The sequence below is a fragment of the Sinohyriopsis cumingii genome, chromosome 16 (genome assembly GCF_028554795.1).
Source record: "Sinohyriopsis cumingii isolate HCF-2022 chromosome 16, ASM2855479v2, whole genome shotgun sequence".
Classification (NCBI taxonomy): Eukaryota; Metazoa; Mollusca; class Bivalvia; order Unionida; family Unionidae; genus Sinohyriopsis; species Sinohyriopsis cumingii.
Genome location: NC_142976.1, coordinates 79,071,237 through 79,093,387, shown reverse-complemented (window position 1 = coordinate 79,093,387; position 22,151 = coordinate 79,071,237). Strand labels below are relative to the sequence as shown.

The 22,151-nt window shown below is 34.4% G+C and overlaps 1 protein-coding gene across 1 annotated transcript in view; it reads left to right on the top strand.

Moving 5' to 3' along the window:
• The window catches only part of LOC149780863 (uncharacterized), a 111,272-nt gene that overhangs the window by 69,117 nt on the left and 20,004 nt on the right, over positions 1-22,151 (top strand). Inside the window, exons 6-15 of the mRNA XM_089937962.1 lie at positions 751-1,272; positions 1,864-2,025; positions 3,793-3,946; positions 7,468-7,648; positions 10,069-10,164; positions 12,954-13,223; positions 15,122-15,249; positions 18,560-18,795; positions 20,672-20,810; positions 21,565-21,817. Coding sequence (XP_089794088.1) covers positions 751-1,272; positions 1,864-2,025; positions 3,793-3,946; positions 7,468-7,648; positions 10,069-10,164; positions 12,954-13,223; positions 15,122-15,249; positions 18,560-18,795; positions 20,672-20,810; positions 21,565-21,817 — 2,141 coding nt within the window. The remainder of the gene's footprint in view (positions 1-750; positions 1,273-1,863; positions 2,026-3,792; positions 3,947-7,467; positions 7,649-10,068; positions 10,165-12,953; positions 13,224-15,121; positions 15,250-18,559; positions 18,796-20,671; positions 20,811-21,564; positions 21,818-22,151) is intronic.

Genomic DNA, 22,151 nt, shown 5'->3' with positions numbered 1-22,151 from the left:
TATATAATTGCTATACACACATTCAATACTAGTGTAAGGAATCTTTGAAATTTAAAGCTCAGACTGTTTTATTTTATTTTAAAGGACAGTGTCAGTTGTCCCATACTTAGTAATGGTTGATTGTATCCTATGAAGTTAACTGGATAACAGCACATTTGTCATCTGCCATGTTGCTGGCACTTGGGTTGTACTAAACAATTGAAAGGCTGTTAAATGAGAACTGTTATTTGTATATTTTACTTTTCCTTGAAGATTTTCTCCCAAAAAGGTGGCACAGTTAAATAATTACATTTTAATCATTTATATGTGATTATGGAAAATTATAATAAAATGCCTGGAACCATAAGAAGTCTTCTGGGTGAAAACCACACCATTTTGTTTGTCCAATCAATATTTAATTATTTTGATTAATTATCACACTATTATGCATAATTTTCCTTTTCAGCTACATTACTATCACAAGATAGGAAAAGTCAGAATTAAAATTTGCATTCAGCTTTCAGTGGATGTGACAATTAAAATTCCATTGACCACTGTAAAGAACTGTCTAACAAAGAAGTTTCTTCTCTGCTCTTCAAGGCATTGGTCAAGTTTGGTTTGTACTATATTGTGAATAAAGTTTTAGGAATTAGTGCCCCATTTTGTGATGAGATTTTCCTTTAAATTGCATCATATTGGAAAGACATCTGCATTTTTTTTAGCACATTTCTAGATTACAGTTTCATGTTTTAAAGGTTTTTCTTTTTATAGATGTAGATCTTGATGTGCTGAAATCCCAAGTCAGAAATCTCTCACTTCCTGTCAACATAGTGTGGATAGGAGACAATCTGAAGGAATTTGTACTACAACGTGTAAATCAGAATCTTCCAGTTCTGTTTTTTAGTTGGCAGCCACATATCTTGACTGCTGACAGTAATTTCACCCGTGTAAAATTCCCAATGTGCCAAAATAATTTCAATCTACCATCAGCAAACTGTGATTTTGATGGGAGTCAGTTCCACAAGATTGTCTGGTCTAAAATAAAGACAAACATTCCAGAAGGATACCATATGATAACTCATATGAAGTTTACTCAGGTGGAATATGACAGACTTTTACAAAAATTCCATACTTTACCATCAGCCTTTGATATAGCATGTGACTGGGTTCATAAAAATAGTGACACCTGGGAAAAATGGCTTCCACAGAATTTATCCAACAAAACCAAGGTGTATCTTGGAGGATTGTTCCCCATTTCAGGGTTGTATTGGATGGAGCCTGGACTAGTTCAAGGTAATTTTAGAACTTTATAAAATTAATAAAGAAGTTTTAGAACTAGAGAGGCTGTAGAGGGAAGAGGGGTTGCGAGATTTTAAACAGTATCTATATTTTTGTCTAGCAATTGTGCCAAATGTTTCCAAGAACTATAATGAAAAAAGTTTCTCAAGAATAGCAATTCTGTTGGGCCATTTGGAGGACAGCAAACAAAGAAATATTTGTTGAAAAGACTAAAATCTTCAAATAAAGATCATCAGAGTGTTTTTGAGTAAGATATTTTGTTCTTTTCAATTATATATATATATATATATATATATATATATATATATGAATGACATTACTTCTATTTTATGACTTGTCATAAGTTTGAAACCAAATTTTGCATTCACATACCAGTACATGCTTAACAAATGTGCACATTCCCAGAGAGATTTTAGATTCATTATAATCTAATTCAAAATCTTTTTTATTTCTGTTCCTTGAATGTACATTTCCCCTTAATACTGATACTTGCATAGCAATTGTAACCATTACAAATGTCCACAATTGTTATTATATTTAGAGACTCCTGTGTCAGATATATCATATCATTATATTGAATTACAGGAGCTGAACTGGCTTTGTCTCTTGTAAATGAGTCACCCTATGTGTTACCAGAACACAGCCTGGAACTTATCATCAGTAACAGTGAGTGTCTACCTGATGTAGCCATGAAAGCCTTCATCAAGCACATCACCAATACCTCAGTTCCTGTTATTGGAATTTTGGGTAATATAGCTATATTTAGTTTTGATCATAATTGGTATTTAAGTTTTTGTCTCACCAGTTACTCACTTGTGTTTTGTGGCCAAAACTTTTCATCTTGTGGTAATGGTAAGAGCAGTTTTTCGCAATGCTACAGCTGTCTGATAAGTTTGTGTGTTCAATGCAGTTTTGAATGCCATGGGATAAATAGCATTAGCAATGCTACAGCTGTCTGATAAGTCTGTGTGTTGCAGTTTTGAATGCCATGGAATAAATAGCATTAGCAATGCTACAGCTGTCTAATAAGGTTGTGTGTTGCTGGTTTTGGATGCCATGGAATAAACAGTATTACCAATGCTACAGCTGTCTGAAAAGGATGTGTTGTAGGTTTTGAATGCCATGGAATAAACAGTATTAGCGATGCTACAGCTGTCTGATAAGGTTATGTGTTGCAGGTTTTGTATGCCATGGAATAAACAGTATTAGCAATGCTACAGCTGTCTGATAAGGTTGTATGTTGCAGGTTTTGGATGCCATGGAATAAACAGTATTAGCAATGCTACAGCTGTCTGATAAGGTTGTGTGCTGCAGGTTATAAAAGAGACACTACATAGTACTTCACAGTTAAGATTTTTGTTAGAATCGTTGTTTCATCTAAATATGCAGTTTGGCAAAAACTCATAATATAGCCTCAATGCAACATAATATCAGTTATGTTGAATAGCTTTATAATATATACTCACTTATACATCAAGTCTAACTGGAAGCAACATCAACCCTGATCTACCACCACACAATACACTGGTTGATCAGGGTCTGTACTGTTTATTCCAATAATTACTCCAAAAAAACTGCATATACCTAGATTTGCATGCACATGGTGCAATGTATGGAGCCTACTTTGGTATGTTATTAGATAGTAATCATTCATGTTTTTTGAAAGCCTATAAATCCAATAGAAAATAAAAATAATGAAAAAGCATATGAGGCTGAGTACCCTATGTACTCACTCATAAATTGAGTTCAGCTGCAAAATACATAGATGCATAATTTGCTGGTGGATCAGGGTCTATATTGTTTGTTCAACTGATTACTCCTAACAAACAGCATAGACTTAGATCTGCTGGCACAGTTCCAGATATTATTTTATTAGTCATTCTACTGTCTATATAAAAAGCACAAATATGTTTAGGCCTAGACATTTAGTCTGGGAAAGAAAAGAATCACAGAGGAAGAAAGAGCATATTTTACATGATCCCTATCAGTATTGTAAAGATTGTGTCTATTCAGATGGGAGTACATCCTGGAGATGTGTGCAAAAAATGTCAGTGGAAATTTGATACAGTAGATGCAGTAACTGTGACAAATTCTGTTCTTATTGCCAGAGAGTTCATATTACAAATATTCCTTGGTTTTCAGATGTCATAAACACAACTTTGAATAGAAGCTTTGAAAAGGTAATGAAGAGGAACTGGAAAAGACAGGAGGGACAAATACAGTATAAGCAATTTGTGCTGTCCTTCCAACCACCATCACTGTTTGCCTCTCCACAAATGTGCTATCCATGTCATCCTTCCATCCTTCTGTTTGTCCATCCATCCGGTCCACCTTTAGGTTATATTTAGGAGCATGAAGACATTCCTAGTTCTCAGTTATGATGATGTCCTATTTTTGTTTATCATTAATATCAATTTTTTGTCCACGATGATGTCCTATTTTTGTTTATCGTTAATATCAATTTTATGTCCACGATGATGTCCTATTTTTCGTAATTCTTTATATCAATTTCAGGTCCAGGATGTTCGGATGAAGCAGAACCCATTGCTGCTCTTTCACGGCACTTTAACATGTTGGTCATCAGCTATGGGGCAGAGGCTTCTTCTTTATCAGACCGCACCAAATATCCATACTTTTATCGCACCATTCCTCAGGTCAACCATCACAGGTGAGCGATAGGCTTTCATTATAGATTACCATCACAACTGAGCTGCAGGCCAATTACCAATGAAGTGGGGAGCAAATATCTAGGATGCAAACAAAATTAAATAACCTTAAATTTGATTCATTAACTTCTTATTAGGGAATAAACTAATAAAGATTTTAATAAATCTTTGCCAGACATATTTTTGAAAGTGCAGTGTTTTCAATTAATCATAGCAGAAGGAAATATCATTACTTATCCTGTATTATAAACCAAAATTAATTAAGAAAGTCCTTCTTTGAGAATTTAAAAAAAAATACAACCCAAATTTTAAGAGAGATCTATGGTGGCTCACTGGTTGGCATGTCACACTCATAACTGGAAGGATGCGGTTCAAATCTTACCACCAGACCAGCCTTGGTCAGCCACTGTGGGCAATGCACTTTTTACTCAAATTGCTTTGGCACTAAATAACCTACTTGTGCTGCTTTACCTTAAAGCACCAAGCCAAATCAAAACCAAGTTGTAGGAGATGTCATAAGATTGACCACTGGAATAGACATTTTTTTAAATCTTTATTTTTCTTATTGGAAATATTATAGCTTTTTACAGAATAAATTGAGTAAACTGCAAAACTTTTATGAAAATTTAAGGAAACTTGTAAATACTCATTTGTAAGTCAAGTTGAATGAGGTCGTTAGGATACATTAGGTATAAAAGCACAAAGTGTATGCATCAACAGAGTAAATAGGAGTACATGTTTTTCAATATTTACACAAACATCTGCCTTCTGGATAATGGTCATGTGATTTTATTTTGATTTGTTTCTGATCTATTGGTTATGTGGAGGAAGTACAAGTTTGTTATCACTACTTATCCTAAATGACTTGGAGGATTGCCTTGAAACTTTAAACACACATTCATCCCTCAGTCTAGTTGGCCCTAAATGAAAATGGTGTTGCTTGGATAAACAATATGGCCACCACAGTAGCCACCTTGAAAATCTTGCTTTCACTACTCCTCCTGAATAGATGATCATATCAACATGGGTTTTTCACTAAAAGACTTATTTTGATGTCTAGTTGATCCTAAATGAAAATGGTGTCAATGTGACATTCAGTATGGTCATAACAGTGCCCATGTTAGTATTGTTATTGCTACTGGTCACATCAAACAGGGCTTTCACTTAAAGACTTCTTATGATGAAAATGATGCAATCAGACATCCAATAGTGCTGCCATAGCAGCCATCTTGAAAATCTTGTTATCACTACTCCTCCTGAATGGACAGTCATATCAGCATGGGGTTTTTAATAAAAGACTCCTTATAATATCAAAGTGGTCCATAATGAAAATGGTGCTGACCTGTCATCCAATATGGCCACCACAGTGACCATCTTGAAACTCTTGTTATCACTACTCCACCTGAATGGATAGTCTTATTAACATATAATTTTTGCTAAGAGATTTCTCATTTTGTCTAGTTGATCTTTAATCAAAATGGTGCTGATCTGAGATGGTGCTGATCTGAAGCCTAATATGTCAACCATCTTGAAACTTTTGTTATCACTATTATTCTTCAATGAATGGTCTTATCAGCATGGGGTTTTCACAAAAAGACTTATGAAGTTTTGCTGGACCTCAATAAAAATGATGTCAGTCTGAAATCCAATATGACTACCATGGCAGCTATCTTAAAAATCTTGCTTTCACAGCTCTACTGGGACAGCAAGTCATATTGACATGGGGTTTTAACCAGAAGACTTCTTATGATGTCCAGTTGCTCTTAAATGAAAATAGTGCCAATCTTAAATACAGTATGGCTGCCACAGCAGGCATCTAGAAGATCTTGTTATTGCTACTCCTGAATGGAAAATCATTTATTGAAATTATCTACTCCACTCCAAATGGCTGGCTATATCAACATGGGTCTTCAACAGTCAACTTATTATGATCCAGTTGGTCCTAAATGAAAATGGTGCCAGTTGTAAATCCAAAATGACTGCCACAATGACTGTCTTAAAAATTTTGTTTTCACTTCTTCTCCTGAATGGGTAATCAATATGACATGGGGTTTTCACCAAAAGTCATTTAATGTCCACTTTGTCCTAAATGAAAATGGTGCCAGACTGACATCCAGTATTTCCACCACAGCAAGTAATTTAAAAATATTGTTGTTGCTAAAGCAAATAAGAAATAATTTTAACACTCAGTAATTAAAAGGAAGCAATGGTCTTCTTGTAACCAGCTTGTAACCAAGCTGAGTGTCAGTCCCTTCAAGGGACTCTTGTTTATAAATATTTTGTTTTTGGAGATGACATTCTGTAATGACCATTTGTAATTGATCTCAGTTTTGGTCCTTGGTATTGTTCTTCTGACCTAAAATATGAAACATACCAAGCAGATATTTTGGACAAAGTTAATAATTTACTTTGGACAAGAATGTAAACTTGTCAGCTAATCTATATTCAGATTTCAATCATTTCATATCGTAGATTATAATTTGGGTGTATCAGTGGTAAACAAGAGTAATTCTTGCTCCCCTTTTTGAACTTTTTGATCATTCAGTATTATTATTATCAGGTGTATTTCCTTAAATTGTTGTTGTTATTGTTGTTGGTTTGGGCTTAATGCCATATTTCAGCACATGATAGGCTATACCTGGCAGCCAGTATACCTGGCAGAGGAAGAAATTGGGGTGTGGGAACCTCAGTGAGAAATGACTTACCCATGGGAAGCTATCTCTAAATTGTGCAGCAGTAGTCCAAAAATGGAAATAGTAATACATTGTAAACTAATTTCTGATAATTGAGTATAAAGCAAACATGTTTCATTTGCTTATACCTGTCTGGATTCTTTCCAACACAAACTCTCCAAAAGTTTTTCTGTGTCAACATTTTCAATTAGGTTATCTTCAACATTCAGCTAAAGATTTGATTTTCTGTTCACTGATAATCGTTGCATTGTTGCAGGCAATGTTGCCATGGTTTTTAGGAGATTGATAAATATGTTAATTGGCGAGCACCAGTATTCAGCTAGATATTCAATTTTCACCTAATTGTTTGTTCAATGTTTAACAGTAGAAAATCATACTTGTGAAAGGTAGTATCATTGGCATATAGGTCAGTTTTTGAATGTTGTCCATGCAGGGGCAGGTCACTTATGAATAATATGAATAATACAGGCCTTAAATTATTTCCTGTGGAACTCCTTTGATGATGGAAATCAGCTCTGATTTAATTTTATATATCAAAAACAACCTTTTGGCTTCTGTCTGAGAGGTTGAATTGTGGTTCATGAGATGTGTTATATGTTATTTATGATGACATGTGTACAAGTATTAATAACAGTTAAACACAGTCTACATTTATTTTAGCCCAAGTGGATCATCTGGAAATACCAAGTTTCAGATGATTATGTTTGGATATTTTTCATTTTTATTGCTGGTGTAGAGAGCCTAATTAAATTATTGGATTATATTACAGTAATTATTATTATATTATTAAATTAAATGGAATTAATACGAGGCTTATTGTTACATTCAAGATATGTGTATGAGAAATTCTTTAAAGCCATGGAATGGAAACAGATTGGAGCAATTGCTGAAGGTGGACAGGAATTCCCTGAATATCATCTGCTACTTCAAGACCATCTGCATCAGAAAGGAATATCTGTAGTGGTCAAAAGAAATATAGTACGTCGCAGTGATACATTGGATGTTTCACAGGTATGCATACCAGGCAACAAGTTTAATTTAAAATTGTAAACATTGATATAAACATTGATATTTTTATGTAACATTTATGCCAAGCCTTCAACAAATTATTTTACAAAGAACTTCTCAATGCTTTGGTCATTTAGTTTTCCACATTAATTTTTCAGCAAATAAATTCCACAGATTTCATATTTTTAACCTCATTTTTCTCTACCTGTAAATGCCACATAATTATGCTCAGTGCATACTTTTTGATAAATAATACATTGATACATTTTAAAGACTATTATTATTCTTTAAGTTACAATGTGTATAATTCATACTTCATTCAGTTACAATGTGTATAATTCATACTTCATTCAGTTACAATGTGTATAATTCATACTTCATTCAGTTACAATGTGTATAATTCATGCTTCATTCAGTTACAATGTGTATAATTCATACTTCATTCAGTTACAATGTGTATAATTCATACTTCATTCAGTTACAATGTGTATAATTCATACTTCATTCAGTTACAATGTGTATAATTCATACTTGGGGCCCCGAGTGGCCAAGTGGTCTACATTGCTCTCCTTTATGGCTCACTGCCATCTCACCTGTCTGCGTGGGTTCGAGTCTAGAATTCGGCCAATGTGGGTATGTGAGAAAGCTTGCCAGTAGCTTCTCGTGGGTCGGTGGTTCTTCCCGGGGTTTTTCCGGGTTCTTCCTCCACCATTAATACTGGCCACCATACATAGCCTATTGTGTGCTGAAAATGGCGTTAAACCCAACAACAACAACAACAACAACAATTCATACTTCATTCAGTTACAATGTGTATAATTCATACTTCGTTCAATTAAAATGTGTATAATTCATACTTCTTTCAGTTACAATGTTTACCCATTTGTGCCACAGCCAACAGTGTACACCCAGATTACCTTTGACATAATATGCTTGCAGATCAGGGTCTGTCCTCATCATTAAACAGTGTATACTCAGATTTCCTGTCACATAATGTTCTTGCAGATCAGGCTCTGCCCTCATTACTCAAAAATCTACACCCAGATTACCTGTCATATAAACCACTCTGGTGGCCTAGTGGTTAGAGCATCTGCCTTGGATGCTGGAGGTTGTTGGTTTGATCCCTGGTTGAGTCATACCAAAAGACTTACAAAAATAGTACTAACAGTTGCCTCTCTTGGCACTCAGCATTAAGAGGTTAATGTTAGGACTGGTCAGCCTGGTGTCAGGATAATGTGACTGGGTTGGACATCATGCTATATGCCTGCGGCATGATGCCCCAGTGCTAGACATCACTATAAACTGCCACACTAGACATCGTAGTGATATGACTGAAAAATTGTTAAAGCTATGTTAAAAAAACAAAAAAAAACACCTGTCACATATTGTGCTTGCAGATCACCCAACCATGTAAATGGCCTGCATTTGAGATAAGAACAACAGCTTATTTATTTTGGGGTCAAAGGGTCAAATATCAAGCTTAAGGAGACTTTCTCAAAGAAAGAAAACTTGTACAAGTTTTTATTTTCTTCCCTGACCATAATCAATCTTTGTGGGTGACATCTATTCATTTTGGGGTCAAAAAGTCCAAGGTCAAGATTTCATGGATTAGAAGAAGCAAAAAATACTACCACAAAACTATTTAAGTTCTCTACCACATGCCTTGGCTAAATTTTATAGATGGCTTGCTGGTGAGACAAGGAAGACTACAGTCGGATTTAAAGGTTATGGTCAGAGGGATTTCAAGAAGGAAAACTTTTCCAACAAAATAAGTCCTATTGAACAAATCATGATCAAACCTGTTGAGTTTGAGATGTATGAGTCAAAGGTCACTATAGTTGAAAATTGATCAATTGTTTTTGTGTAAATTTTTTAGTTCCTAACCATATATCTGCACCAAAGTTTGTGGATGTTTTAGGCTTTGGGTAAGAAAGAAGCCTATTGATTTTAGTGTCAAAATGTCAAAGGTTAAGGTCATTGTGACTGAAAGAAGAAAAATTATGTTTGAATAATAACTTTAGTTCTACACCATGCACCTTGGACAAAGTTTATGGAAGCCTTGCACATAACACAAGGAAGATACCTGTTGATTTTGGGATTAAAAGATGATCTAAAGGTCAAAGGTCATGAGCATGGTAAGTCTAATCAGAAAATAATAGATTCAGCACAATAGTTTAATTGAAGACTGTATACCTAAGGTCACTGAGATCCATTGGTTAATAATGTCCAGAGTCTACCATGCCCTTCTAGTGTCATAGTAGAGGACTATTAAAAACTACTTGGTACTTAGCTAAATGAAAGAGGCTCTACAGGAAGGGATCTCATGTAATAGAGTAGAAAAGTTCACTGATAATTTCCAAATCCTTGATATTCTTAAAATTTCAATTATTCTCAAATTTTAAGGCATTTGGTCTCTTTTTCAGATATTTGCTGATCTGAGGGCTCAGAATGTGCGAGTCATCATTGCCGATTTCTTTGTGTTTGCTGCCAGAGCTGTGATGTGTGAAGCATATAGACAAGTATTTTAAAAGATCATTTATTACTCAATCTTAGAATAGTTTAATAAACTTACAATTTGATATTATTATCTAAGAAAGCCTGTAATCATAAAATTCATTGTATATTTGATGACATCGTCATTTTTCTTGTAAAAGTTATGGCATATTGATTATTTTTGAAGAAAAATCCCTACAAACTCATGTTTTGAAATCAATTGAAGTTTAATAAATTTTTCATCTTTCAATCTTTTTAAATCACACTGAGTGTATCCATCTATTTTTGATACTGAGTACAATGCCACCTTTAATTATTATTTGATTTCAACCAAATTTGGTCTGTGATTTAATATCGATATCCTTGGATGAGTTTGGTTGACATTGTTCTGCATCACCATTTAGAAGATTGTTTGTCCCTGGCTTGTCCCACCCTCATTCATGTAAACAAAATAAAATCATTTATTATTGTTATATTTCATTGAAATTTGGTATACTACTTCATATGGAAGAGAACTTGGCTGAGTTTGATTGTCAGCATTCATCTTCATGTAGCCCTTGATTGTCACATCCTTCCACTCTCTTTTCCACACCATAGATCCCTTATTATTGGATTATGACCATATTGCCAGTATTTTGTGTCATAGTTTAGAGTTATATCCCCTGATTGCTTTACTAAATTCACTTTTACTTTTCTGTAATAATTCCCTTCATTTTTGGAGGGTTTCTGTATTTTCATATGCAGCTTGATATAGATTATTGTCAGCCATCTGAATCATCATTTAGCAGAGTTATAGTCACAGAATGTTAAATGTACTTTCTTTTCTGCACAATAAATCCCTTGATTATAATTGGATTTCAACTAATTTTGGTATGCTGCTTGACACTGACAATGGTTTGACCAAGTTCATTTGTTGGCATTTTGTGTTATCATTTGGCAAAGTATAGCCCTTGATTTTTCCACTTTGTTTCTTAACTCCCTTGATTGCTATTGGATTTCAACCAAATTTTGATATGTAGATTGATATTGATGAGGCTTTAAGGGAGTTTACTTGTCAGACCTCTGCAATATTGTTTAGCAGAGTTATTGCCCTTGATGGTCAGACCCACCCAATTTTTCATTTCTTCAGAGTAGCTTCCTTAATTATCATTGGATGTCAGACAAATTTTGTACACAACTTAATTTTTTTATCATGGTTTAGTGGAGTTATAGCCCCTGTTTGTAAGACCCTTTCTCTTGCATCTCTGCACGATAACTCAATTAATTTTTTTAAGATTTCAACCAGATTCAGTATGCAGCATGTTATTAATAAGATCTGGTCATAGTTTGATTGTCTGCAATCAGCGTCATTGAGCAGAATTACAGCCCCTGATAGTCAGACCAAGAATGACTCCTGAATTTGATATGCACATGATTTATACAACCTTGAAAAGTCTTTGAATTTTAGGTGTTGCCTTGAAATCCTCTTGAATTTCAAAAACATTGATTTTGTCCTTGAAAAATCCTTGAATTTGTCGAATTATGTCCAATCTTGGAATTATTCATTGTGAATACAGCACTAGGTGATCAGCTGACACAGAGCATGTTTTGTTCACCAGATGAATTAGCATCTCCTCATTGTGCTGGAATGCTAATTAGTTCATGCATTTTTTATTAACCTTTGTACATATTTATGCATCAGCAAGCAAAAAAACATTTTGAGAATGTTCCTTAAAAAGTACTCCTTAACAATTTTGGGAAGTCCTTGAAAAGTTTTTGAAAAGTCTTTGATAAAAGAACTTTCTGGTGCAATACAAACCATGATGCAGCTGGATAATAATGACTTTGATTATCACAGTGTTGCTTAGATACATGATCAGCATGCAACATCATATTTTGTGGAGTTATGCCCCCTGATTTTCAGCATTTCCAAAGTTTTCCTTTTTATGCAAGAACCCCCTTGTTATGTAACTTTATATTGATGATATCTTGGCTTAGTTTGATGTTCAGTGTTTGGTCTGCAATATCAGTTAGTACAGTCATGACCTCTAGTTGTTGCCTCCACCCACTTTTGTTTCTCCACGGTAATTCCCCTAATTATTATGATTGGATTTAATGACAAGTTTATATATGCACAACTTTATTTTTATAACTCAAGCTGAGTTTGATCATCATCTTCCAATATCACTGCTTGGTGGAATTATGACCACTGAATAGTGTGCAATTTGATATCCATGACACCAGGTCACCTGGATTTCCTTTCTAAGTGTTCTACATCTTCAATAGAAAACATACCTTTACTCATTTAATATATTACCATTGAAACCATGGAATCTCATCCAAGACTCTCCATTTTTAATTACCTAAAAAGTAAACAACTTTGACCTTGAGTTTAATTAAACAAATGGACATTTTAACCATAATCTAGGATGTAGATGAATTGCCACGCAGACATGGATGCCAAAAATAATCTTAAACTTCCACTAGGGTGGACTCTATAAATAGTGATAAGTATTGGTTTTATATGCCCTTAGAAACTAAGCAGACTTTTACAGGTTTTTTTTAAAAATTGTTTTATTATCAAATCATTACCATATGTACTCAGTGCAGTCAACTGCAAACAGAGTAGAGACAGATCAATTGTTGTCATTACATCAGGGTCTACTCTCTTCTTATAATTTCTAAGAAACATTAATGACCCAGATCTGATGGAGCTGATAAAAGTTCAGGTTGATGTTGCTGGTAGTTAGGTGTATATTTTTGTAAATAAACATTATTAATCTTTTATGCATTGATAAGACAAATCAGCATGAACCAGATCTTTTTAATATTGCAGAGAATGACAGCACACGAGGGTTATGTGTGGTTCCTTCCAGCCTGGTATCCAAATGACTGGTGGGATGTGGAATACTATAATAATCCCCCCAGCCTTGGTGATCCTCGCCCACAAGAGCATGTCCCTTGTTCAACTGAGCAGATGGAATATGCCGTAGAGGGACATTTCATCCTATCCAAGACCTTCTCAGACTCTGATGACACAATGGTTATTGGTGGAATTACAGTGGGACAGTACAAGCAGCAGTACAAACTTGGAGTTGGCAAAGCAGTAAGAACTGACATACCCATATTTTTTCAATCACATTTAGGCCATTGCCCTGCATTTTTATATGATTTACAAAATACGCACCCTAAGCTTATCATTAAACAGAGTGAAACTCCTCAAAACTAAAAACTCAGTATATTGGAATTCCTTCAAGACTATAACTTTGTAGTCCTGAATTTTTCCTTCATTAATATCATGATCTTTTTTCTCAGTAAACCAAAACCCATCAGCTCCTAATTACAAAACAAATTTCAATCCCAAATTTAAATTTTATGTTTAATTCATGCCCATAAAACTGAAACTCAGTTGAAAACTGGAAACATATTTTAGCTGCAAAATGTCTGACATATGCTGAAACAGATTAATTACAGTGAACAAGTACTCATGTGGGCTGATCTTTGAGACCAAGACCCAGAAAATGTCCCAAGGGATGTGAGTTTAAAATAATACTTGATACCTGTGCCAGCACAGATTAGGGCCAACATTTAGATAATCAAAAGTCTTTGCACAATAAAAAAAAGGTCCAGCTTTTAAGGCTGTTTGGTATTATTCTTTTGTTAACCTGATCAACAGAACATTGTTTGCATCTTTAAAAAAAATATATATCAGGGTTTAATTAATTAGGCATGTGGCCTTGCTTTTGATGCTTTGCTAATGGAGACTGCTAAAGCAGTATTCTAAAAGTCAGATTCACTCATTTACATACCCTGAAGTTTTATATCCTATTCAGAGATTTAAAAAGCTCATGATTGCATTGGGTGAGCATTGTTTGGCTTCAGCAAAAGAATTGGAGTCATTAACATAAGCCACATTAGTTAAAGAATGATGAAAAAAAAACAGAGAACACTCCATGCTTTCTTCAAGCCAGGTTCTTGAGCTGTGAATGGTGTAAATTATACAGCGTATTTAAATGTCACGAAGTAACATTCATAATTCTATTGTGGAGTATCATTTATAATTCTAATGGACTTATAATAAGGTTGAAAAAGTATCTCTGTTATCACATGCTACTTGTGATGAAGACTGTATTTTGATGTGATAGCTGTATTTATTCATGTGACAGCTATTCTTATTCATGTGACAGCAATATTTATTCACGTGACAGGAGGTGATTTTTGCAAAGAGCATTTATCATTCAACAATTCTTCATTAAATACATGTATTTAAAACATGAATAACATTTTGTGCACTCTTTTGTACAGACACATGCTTTCATAGTTACATTCTCACCTACCACCCCACCCTCACCCAACCTCACTTTTGTCACATAAGTGCTTAGTAAAAGATTTTTCAATTACACATCTGCAAAAACTAAGTAAATTGTAAAATTCTTAAAACTAAACAATTTTTGGATCCAAAGAGATTTTGGTTTTTAGGTTCCAGTCAGGAAGGTTAGGGATAGATCCTAGGTCAATATCAGTTGCATGTCTAATTTTGTCTTTTAATGCCCCAGATGAGTTTTTAAATAGTTAGAGGGTGGAGATCTCAATGTTTTTTTATACTGGGACCCAGGGCTAATGTTTCTGGGGGCAGGGAAAGACAATAAGGCATCAGATAGGGCCCAAGTCTCATGTATGTTGATGCCTGGCTCAGTGGTCACACATGCAAATTCTTTGGCAAGTGAGAATGATACCATTCAGGAGGTTTTGGAAATTTATGTAGAAGTACCCCAAACACCATATCACCTCCCCCCAAGGACATGATCGAACTTCTACAATTGTTTGCTCATTCTACATTCATAGGGACTATACAATTTTATTTCTTTCTACTTTACCTACATATGTTTGTATTTTTAATTCTGCATAGGAATGGATGAACTCATCATGATATTCCTTTGCTTTGTAGATGGTATAACATAAATAAAGTAACTGAGATGAATTGGTGGCTATTAATTTTTACAGGATCTGGATGGAACACCATTTGCCTCCTATGTTTATGATGCAGTGTGGGTTTATGCTCTTGCCCTTGATCGCCTGCTGAAGAGTCGTCCAGGGGCACTGGAGAACCTCCACTCCAAAGAAAATACAGAGTATGTACAGTATGACATTTGTATTATTACACTAGAGAATCTCCACTCCAAAGAAAACACAGAATATATACAACATTTGCATTCTTACTGTAGAGAATCTCCACTTCAAAGAAAACATGGAGTGTGTATGACATTTACATTTTTACACATGAGAACATCCACTCCAAAGAAAAACACAGAGAAAGCATGACATTAACATTATTACACTAGAAAACCTCCACTCCAAAGAAAACAGAGAATACGTATTACATTTGCATTATTACTGTAAAGAATCTCCACTCCAAAGAAAACAGAGAATATGTATTACATTTGCATTATTACTGTAAAGAATCTCCACTCCAAAGAAAACACAGAGCATGTGTGACATTCACATTCTTACACTTATCTGTACAGAATGCTTAGACAACTGAAAATACTAGAATTTTCATATTCATCAGTATGTGATAGAAAAGTCCCACCTTATGGTCTAAGTTTTTGGACAATGAACAAGCTTTGCCAAGTTCCTACCTGGAAATTCTGATCCTAAAAGTGGAATTGCCCTAGCCTGCACTAATGCGAATGAAGAATCAATTCTATCTCTTTTCTCACAAAGCAATACAGTGTACAGTCATGTGGGGCAAAATGGTGTATTATTGGCCTGGCTGTAGCTTTAGAAATACAGGTTATTTTATACAATTTTATGTCATTATATAAAGTAAACAAAGTTTGATTTATATTAAATTATTGTAAACAAAAATGATTCTTTATAAGGCAAAATTTGGTGTTTATCTTTTCAGTACTAAAACAACAAAAAATGTTGCATGACATCATTCTAATGTGACATCATGTACGGTGATAGAAAATGCACTTATGCAGGCTAGGCGTAACTCATACAACTTTCTCACATGAGCAAAATATATCACATATGCTACTGATAATATGTTCTCCAGAAATAATTTTTTTTTATTTCACTGCAAAACATGGTTTTACTATGGGTAACTGTTCATTTTCATGGGGAACATTTCAGACAAGTTGGAGAGATCCTAATTCAAAGATAAAAATGAATTTCATATAAGTAGCATCTGTGTAATGGATTTATTAATGAATTCATTACTATGCTAATGTCCATGCCAAAGAGGTAATATCAAGGACTGTTTGATTTTGTAGTTGTTGTTGTAGGGTTTAATGCCATTTTTCAGCACATGATAGGCTACACATGGCAGCCAGTATTAATGGTGGAGGAAGAACCACTGACCCTTGAGAAGCTACTGGTAAGCTTTCTCACATACCCACTTTGGCCGAATCCAAGACTTGAACCTACACAGACAGAGGTGAGATGGCATTGATCCATAACGGAGAGTGCTTTAGACCAATCAGCCACTCGGGGCCCCATGACTGTTTGAACCATCTTTTTACAGCTGAAGCAGATTTTTACATACACAATATGAAATCTATCTTTTATTGCATGAATTTGTTTCTTTGTGGATAATGTTTTTCAATTTCTGAATTATACCTCATGGTTCATGAACCCATTTTGGTCATTACACCATATATTATGGCAACAAGACTTGAAAAACAGCAAAAACTTTACATTGTTATCAAATAGCTCCTGCAAATACTAAGATCACTTTATGGTAATTGTCAATAGGCATAAATACTTAATAAACTGACACTGGAACAACCAATTATTTTTTAGGATTTGAAGCTACACTAAACAATTAAAAACTCAAAAACATTTCAAAGCAATTTAGAGAAAAGCCCTATAAATGAATTGTACAGCACATGTGCAAATATTTGTACAACATAGTGGTCTTGTATTCAAATCATAGTGGTCACTGGTTACAAGTGACGTAAACACCACAACTTCATGGTGAAAGGATTAATTAAAAAATGAAGATTATTGTTTTAGTCATTGTCAATTTTTCATGAAGTTCTGGAAACTAACAAATGATAAATTGTTCTAGTGATGTTTAATATTTTGATTTTTTTTTTGTCCTTAGAGTAATGTGATCTAGTTACACATAGCAGTCAGAATTACAGTGATCCCTCATTATAACACTGACCACTTAACTCACTGGTTAGGCTGCCTTAGAGTGTAATTACAATAACATGATATTGTTACTCATCGCAGTCAGAATTAAAGTTATCCCTCATTATAACTGTCCATTTGACCAACTCACTTATAGTGTGACTGCCTTACAATGAAGTACATGATAAAATACTCCATCATTATAATGGACCTCTCTGGTGTCCTAGTGGTTAGAGTGTCCGCCTCAGATGCGGGAGGTCATGGGTTTTATCCCTGGCCGAGTCATACCAAAGACAGAAAAAAAATGGTACTAACAGCTGCCTTGCTTGGCGCTCAGCATTAAGAGGTTAATGTTAGGACTGGTTGGCCTGGTGTCAGGATAATGTGACTGGGTGGGACATCATGCTACATGTCTGCGGCATGATGCCTCAGTGCTAGACATCACTATAAACTGTCATACTGCATACATTGTAGTGATATGACTGAAAAATTGTTAAAGCTATGTTAAAAATCCAAATCACACACACACACACACACACACACACATATTTATAATGCTGTCCATGGGAACCATATATCATACCACCTTATAGTGTGACTGCCTTATAATGAAATACATGATACAAAACTCCCTCATAATACTGTTGATATGAGTCATAGAGTATATTGCCTTATAATGAGGTATGTTATATGTTTCTTACTGCATAATGAAGTGGAATGCAAGACCATGACAAGAGTGGCATAACAATGGAAGGCCTTATACTTAGAGAGTGATATCATTACAATATATCATTTCTGGTTTGCTCATTTGAAGTCATATGGCCAGAATATATGATTTGGTGATCAAAATGGGAGTATACCTCTTAAATATTATTAGTAGTGGCATTCATTATGAAAAGAGAACCTAAAAAACTTATGTAAAAGGATTCTTGTGTTTTGTTTTATAGAAAGGATTTTTAAATACATATTTTTAGTACAGAGCTAATTTGCTGGATTTGCACTGCTATAGTCTTAGTTTGATCCAAGGTTCTTTTATGTGTATCATGGGTACATGATTGTCCATCCAAAGTGGGTTTGTTTGTGTTTTTCTTGTGCTCTAGCTTCCTCCATCTTGAATACAATATCATGCCAACATTAAAGTTGCAGAGATAAAATACAGACAAACTTAATTAGCTTAAAATGTTTGTAACTCTTAGAAAAACATGTAAACTAAGAATATTCAGAACCTACAGCAAATAACAGATTTATTTTGGGTTTCTTATCAAGTTTGAAAGTCTTGAAAAATTACTGTATATTTTTCAGTTACTTCATCAAGGAAGTTAATAGAACAGATTTTCAGGGTGTCTCTGGTAGAATTCGTTTTGAAGGTGGAGATCGACCTGGCACAATCATTATCCAGCAGTTTTTCCTGAATGAAACTCGAATTGTGGGCCGCTACACCCCCAAGAGTGGGGAGACAGAAGGAGAATTAGATATTTACAATGCTTATATTCGATGGCTAACACACGGTGGTGTCAAACCTTCAGATGGCAACCCAGGTAATTTCTTCTACCAATATGCTGTCATTATTCTAATTTGAGCATCACTCCAAATCTGGTACCTTTCTGTTGGAACTTAAGAAAACCATTTTGTAGGCTTTTTCCTGTTAATTCTTTTCTTGACATATGGAAGATTTTCATGTAAAAATTTGACTTTGCTAAGAAAAGGTTGAAATTGACAGGAATCAGATGTACCATATACAATGCATTAGACTGGTTTACTAATAATGTTGGTAACACAATTCTTGAACTATATTATAAGCCTTTGGATCAGAAAACTGTTATGAGTAGCATTACGTTTGAATGAAAAATCATTTTAACTTTTAGGAACTATCATGGATCCTACTCAGCTTTAGTGCTAGCAATGGACAAAAACTTGGTCAATGTAAAAGACCACATCTCATTTTTAAATTTACAAGAAAGGAACTGCACAGCAATATCATGTTCATTTTATTTTATCTTGGATATAAAAGTTTTTAAATATGAATGTGAAAGTGATTTCATTTTATACCTCATTTGGAATGATATAATGAAGTACATGACACAGTAATCCCTCATTATAATGCTGTCCATGGGAGTCATAGAGTATGCAGCCTTAAAGCTAGTCTGCCTTATAATTAAGTATATGATGCGGTAATCCCTCATTGGAATGCAGGACAGGTATCAGATATATTAGTATTAAATCAGGTCTATTGTGTTAACAATTATTTCAACTGGTAAGAAATTTGGCAACAAGTGTTTTTTGTCAGATACATATAAACAAAAACCACAAAATATTCCTGGTCATTTACTCATTCTTAATGCTATTTTAAGAACAAGGTTATACATGTGCATGTGGCCATGTATAATTTGGTGAAATCTTAACTGTGTAGTAATATTATTCATATTTGACCAAAAAAAATAGCTTTTCAACCACATACATAAACAATACAGAGAAAGCTAAATTGAAGCTTTCATCCTCATACTAAGGACTTCATCAGCAGGCTGATTTAGTCTCTACTGTCTGTTATCATCGCTCAGTGGAATGGTGAACAATGTTAACAGATTGCCCAAATATGCGGCAGGGACAGGGGCTATTACAACCTGAATGTGGTCATTTAGTTATCATTTTTAGTGTCATTGGTACTTGCTGATCTCCAAATTTAAAGCTGATCCCTTTTAAGTTGGTATGCCAAAATTTAAACCTTTAAGTAAACTTTTTTTGATACTGGCAATCCAAATTTGAAAAGGGTCTTAAAATTAGAATCTTTTTGGTAAATTTGTAGCTTTTAGGAAATATGTACATGGACACTTGTATCATGTCTTATGTGTGCATGCATACACACTGATTGGAATCTCCAAGCCTTACCTTAATAAAATAATAGATAGTCTCATATAATGAACAGTTGAAGAACTTTGATGGAATATCACCTATACTTGCATTTTTACATGATTTAATCAAGCCACATTTTTAGATTATTTCTTTAGGTACACTAGTTTTTTCATGTCTTGCACATACCTCATTACAGTGAACTTGCCAGTTCCACATCTAATTGGATTTGACATACTCATGCAAAGTTTGTCAAAAGAATTGCAAGAAGTTATGACAACTGATAGCTAATTTTGGCATGTAGTTTTTGACTAATTTTGGCAGTGATTTGAGGATTTAAAATATGAATAGCAGCACTGTGACAGTACAGTAAAGAATGAGTTGCTTTCATTTTCATAGAGTCCTCATTTTCCACAAAGAAATGTTTGAAATCGAATCTTTAATTTGCATGATAAGTGTTGTATGAAGTTTCACTTAATTTGTACTGTTGTTTAATAATTCTTCAAGATGGCTGTATGTTCTGTATGTAATTGCTTACAGGTACATATTGATGTTTGCTTTTTACAGAAACAGAAAATTGTATGATTGAAGACTTCCGTGCCCTTTTCAATGTGAAGTGTGAAATGGCTATAGTGATTGCCAATGTTATGGGATTTGGCGGTTTCATCTTGGTGCTACTGGTCATTCTCATCATAATCAAATACAGGTAATTCTAGTCACTTGCTTTACACCATTGCATCCCAAGTTTGATCCTTTGGTCAGTGCATGTAAAGATAATTGGCAAAGTCGAACTAAGGTCAAAAGTTTCCTGTATGTTAGTTTTCACTACCTTGTCAGATTTTACATTATCTCTTGACAAGAACCTTTGTTGAGTTCAGTGGAACAAACTCCATCATACAAGTGGAAGTTGTTTTGGGGAAACTTATTTAAATAGATGAAAAACAGGAAAAAATTTAAGGATTACAAAATCACATACCTAAGTAGTACTTCACTACATTCAAAACGTTGTCAAAATCCATGTTTGTTATTAACCAGTTCCACTATATTTATTACAAGTCATAACTTGTCCATTAATAAGTATTAATTAATATTTAAGGTCAGACAGCAGAAAAGATAAATATGAGCCAGAAATTTTAGGTATGTGCACATGTTGCTAAGTGACCTAGCTGGTGCTTATCTGAATTACATGCCTTCATCATTTTCAAACATTTCTCAGACTCTTGTCAAAGATTCAATTCAATTTGTAATTAGATGCAGACAAATTTTGATAGCTGAGAAGAAATCAGTCTCTAGAATGATTGGCATCACTTGAATAACCCATTCAGTCTTAGCATTAACATAATCCCAATTCTTTAACCTTGGAAAGCAATTAAAACCTCCAACTAAACATATTGTCCTTAAGTGATTTTTAAAATTCCACTTTATCCATCTTTAGTCATTTAATTCCAATCTTTTGGTAGATATGATGCAAAAGTGCGTGCCACCCATCAGAGGATGAAGGAACTTGGTCTTCTCAGCTCAGACTACTCCCAATGTTTTTCCCTGGATGAATGGGAAGTCCCACGAGAGAATGTGGTTCTGAACAGGAAGTTAGGAGAGGGTGCATTTGGAACGGTGTATGGAGGGGAGGCTATTATTAATGATATTGATGATGAGGGTTGGTCAGCTGTTGCTGTCAAAACATTAAAAGTAGGATCTACTGTACAGGAAAAGGTAAAGAAAAAATGTTTTAATATGGTTTAAGTTCTGTTGCTTTTTGGCCAGAAGAGTTTAAACAGTGACCTTTTGTCTGACAGGCATTTTTGTCTTGCATCATATTATCCAGTACTTGTTATTGCTTCAACTCTCAAACTTCTTTTACCTGGTTACTGTAAAAAATTGCTGTGAAACTTGACACCACCACCACTCCGTGCAAATAGGTTACAAAAAAGATTAGATTTTGCTGAGGTTTTTTTATGAATTTATGCTACGTACCCATAGCTGATTATTACAACCTTTCAGAAAAATGTATCTTTTTATTTTAAGACATATTGTCTAATATTCAGCA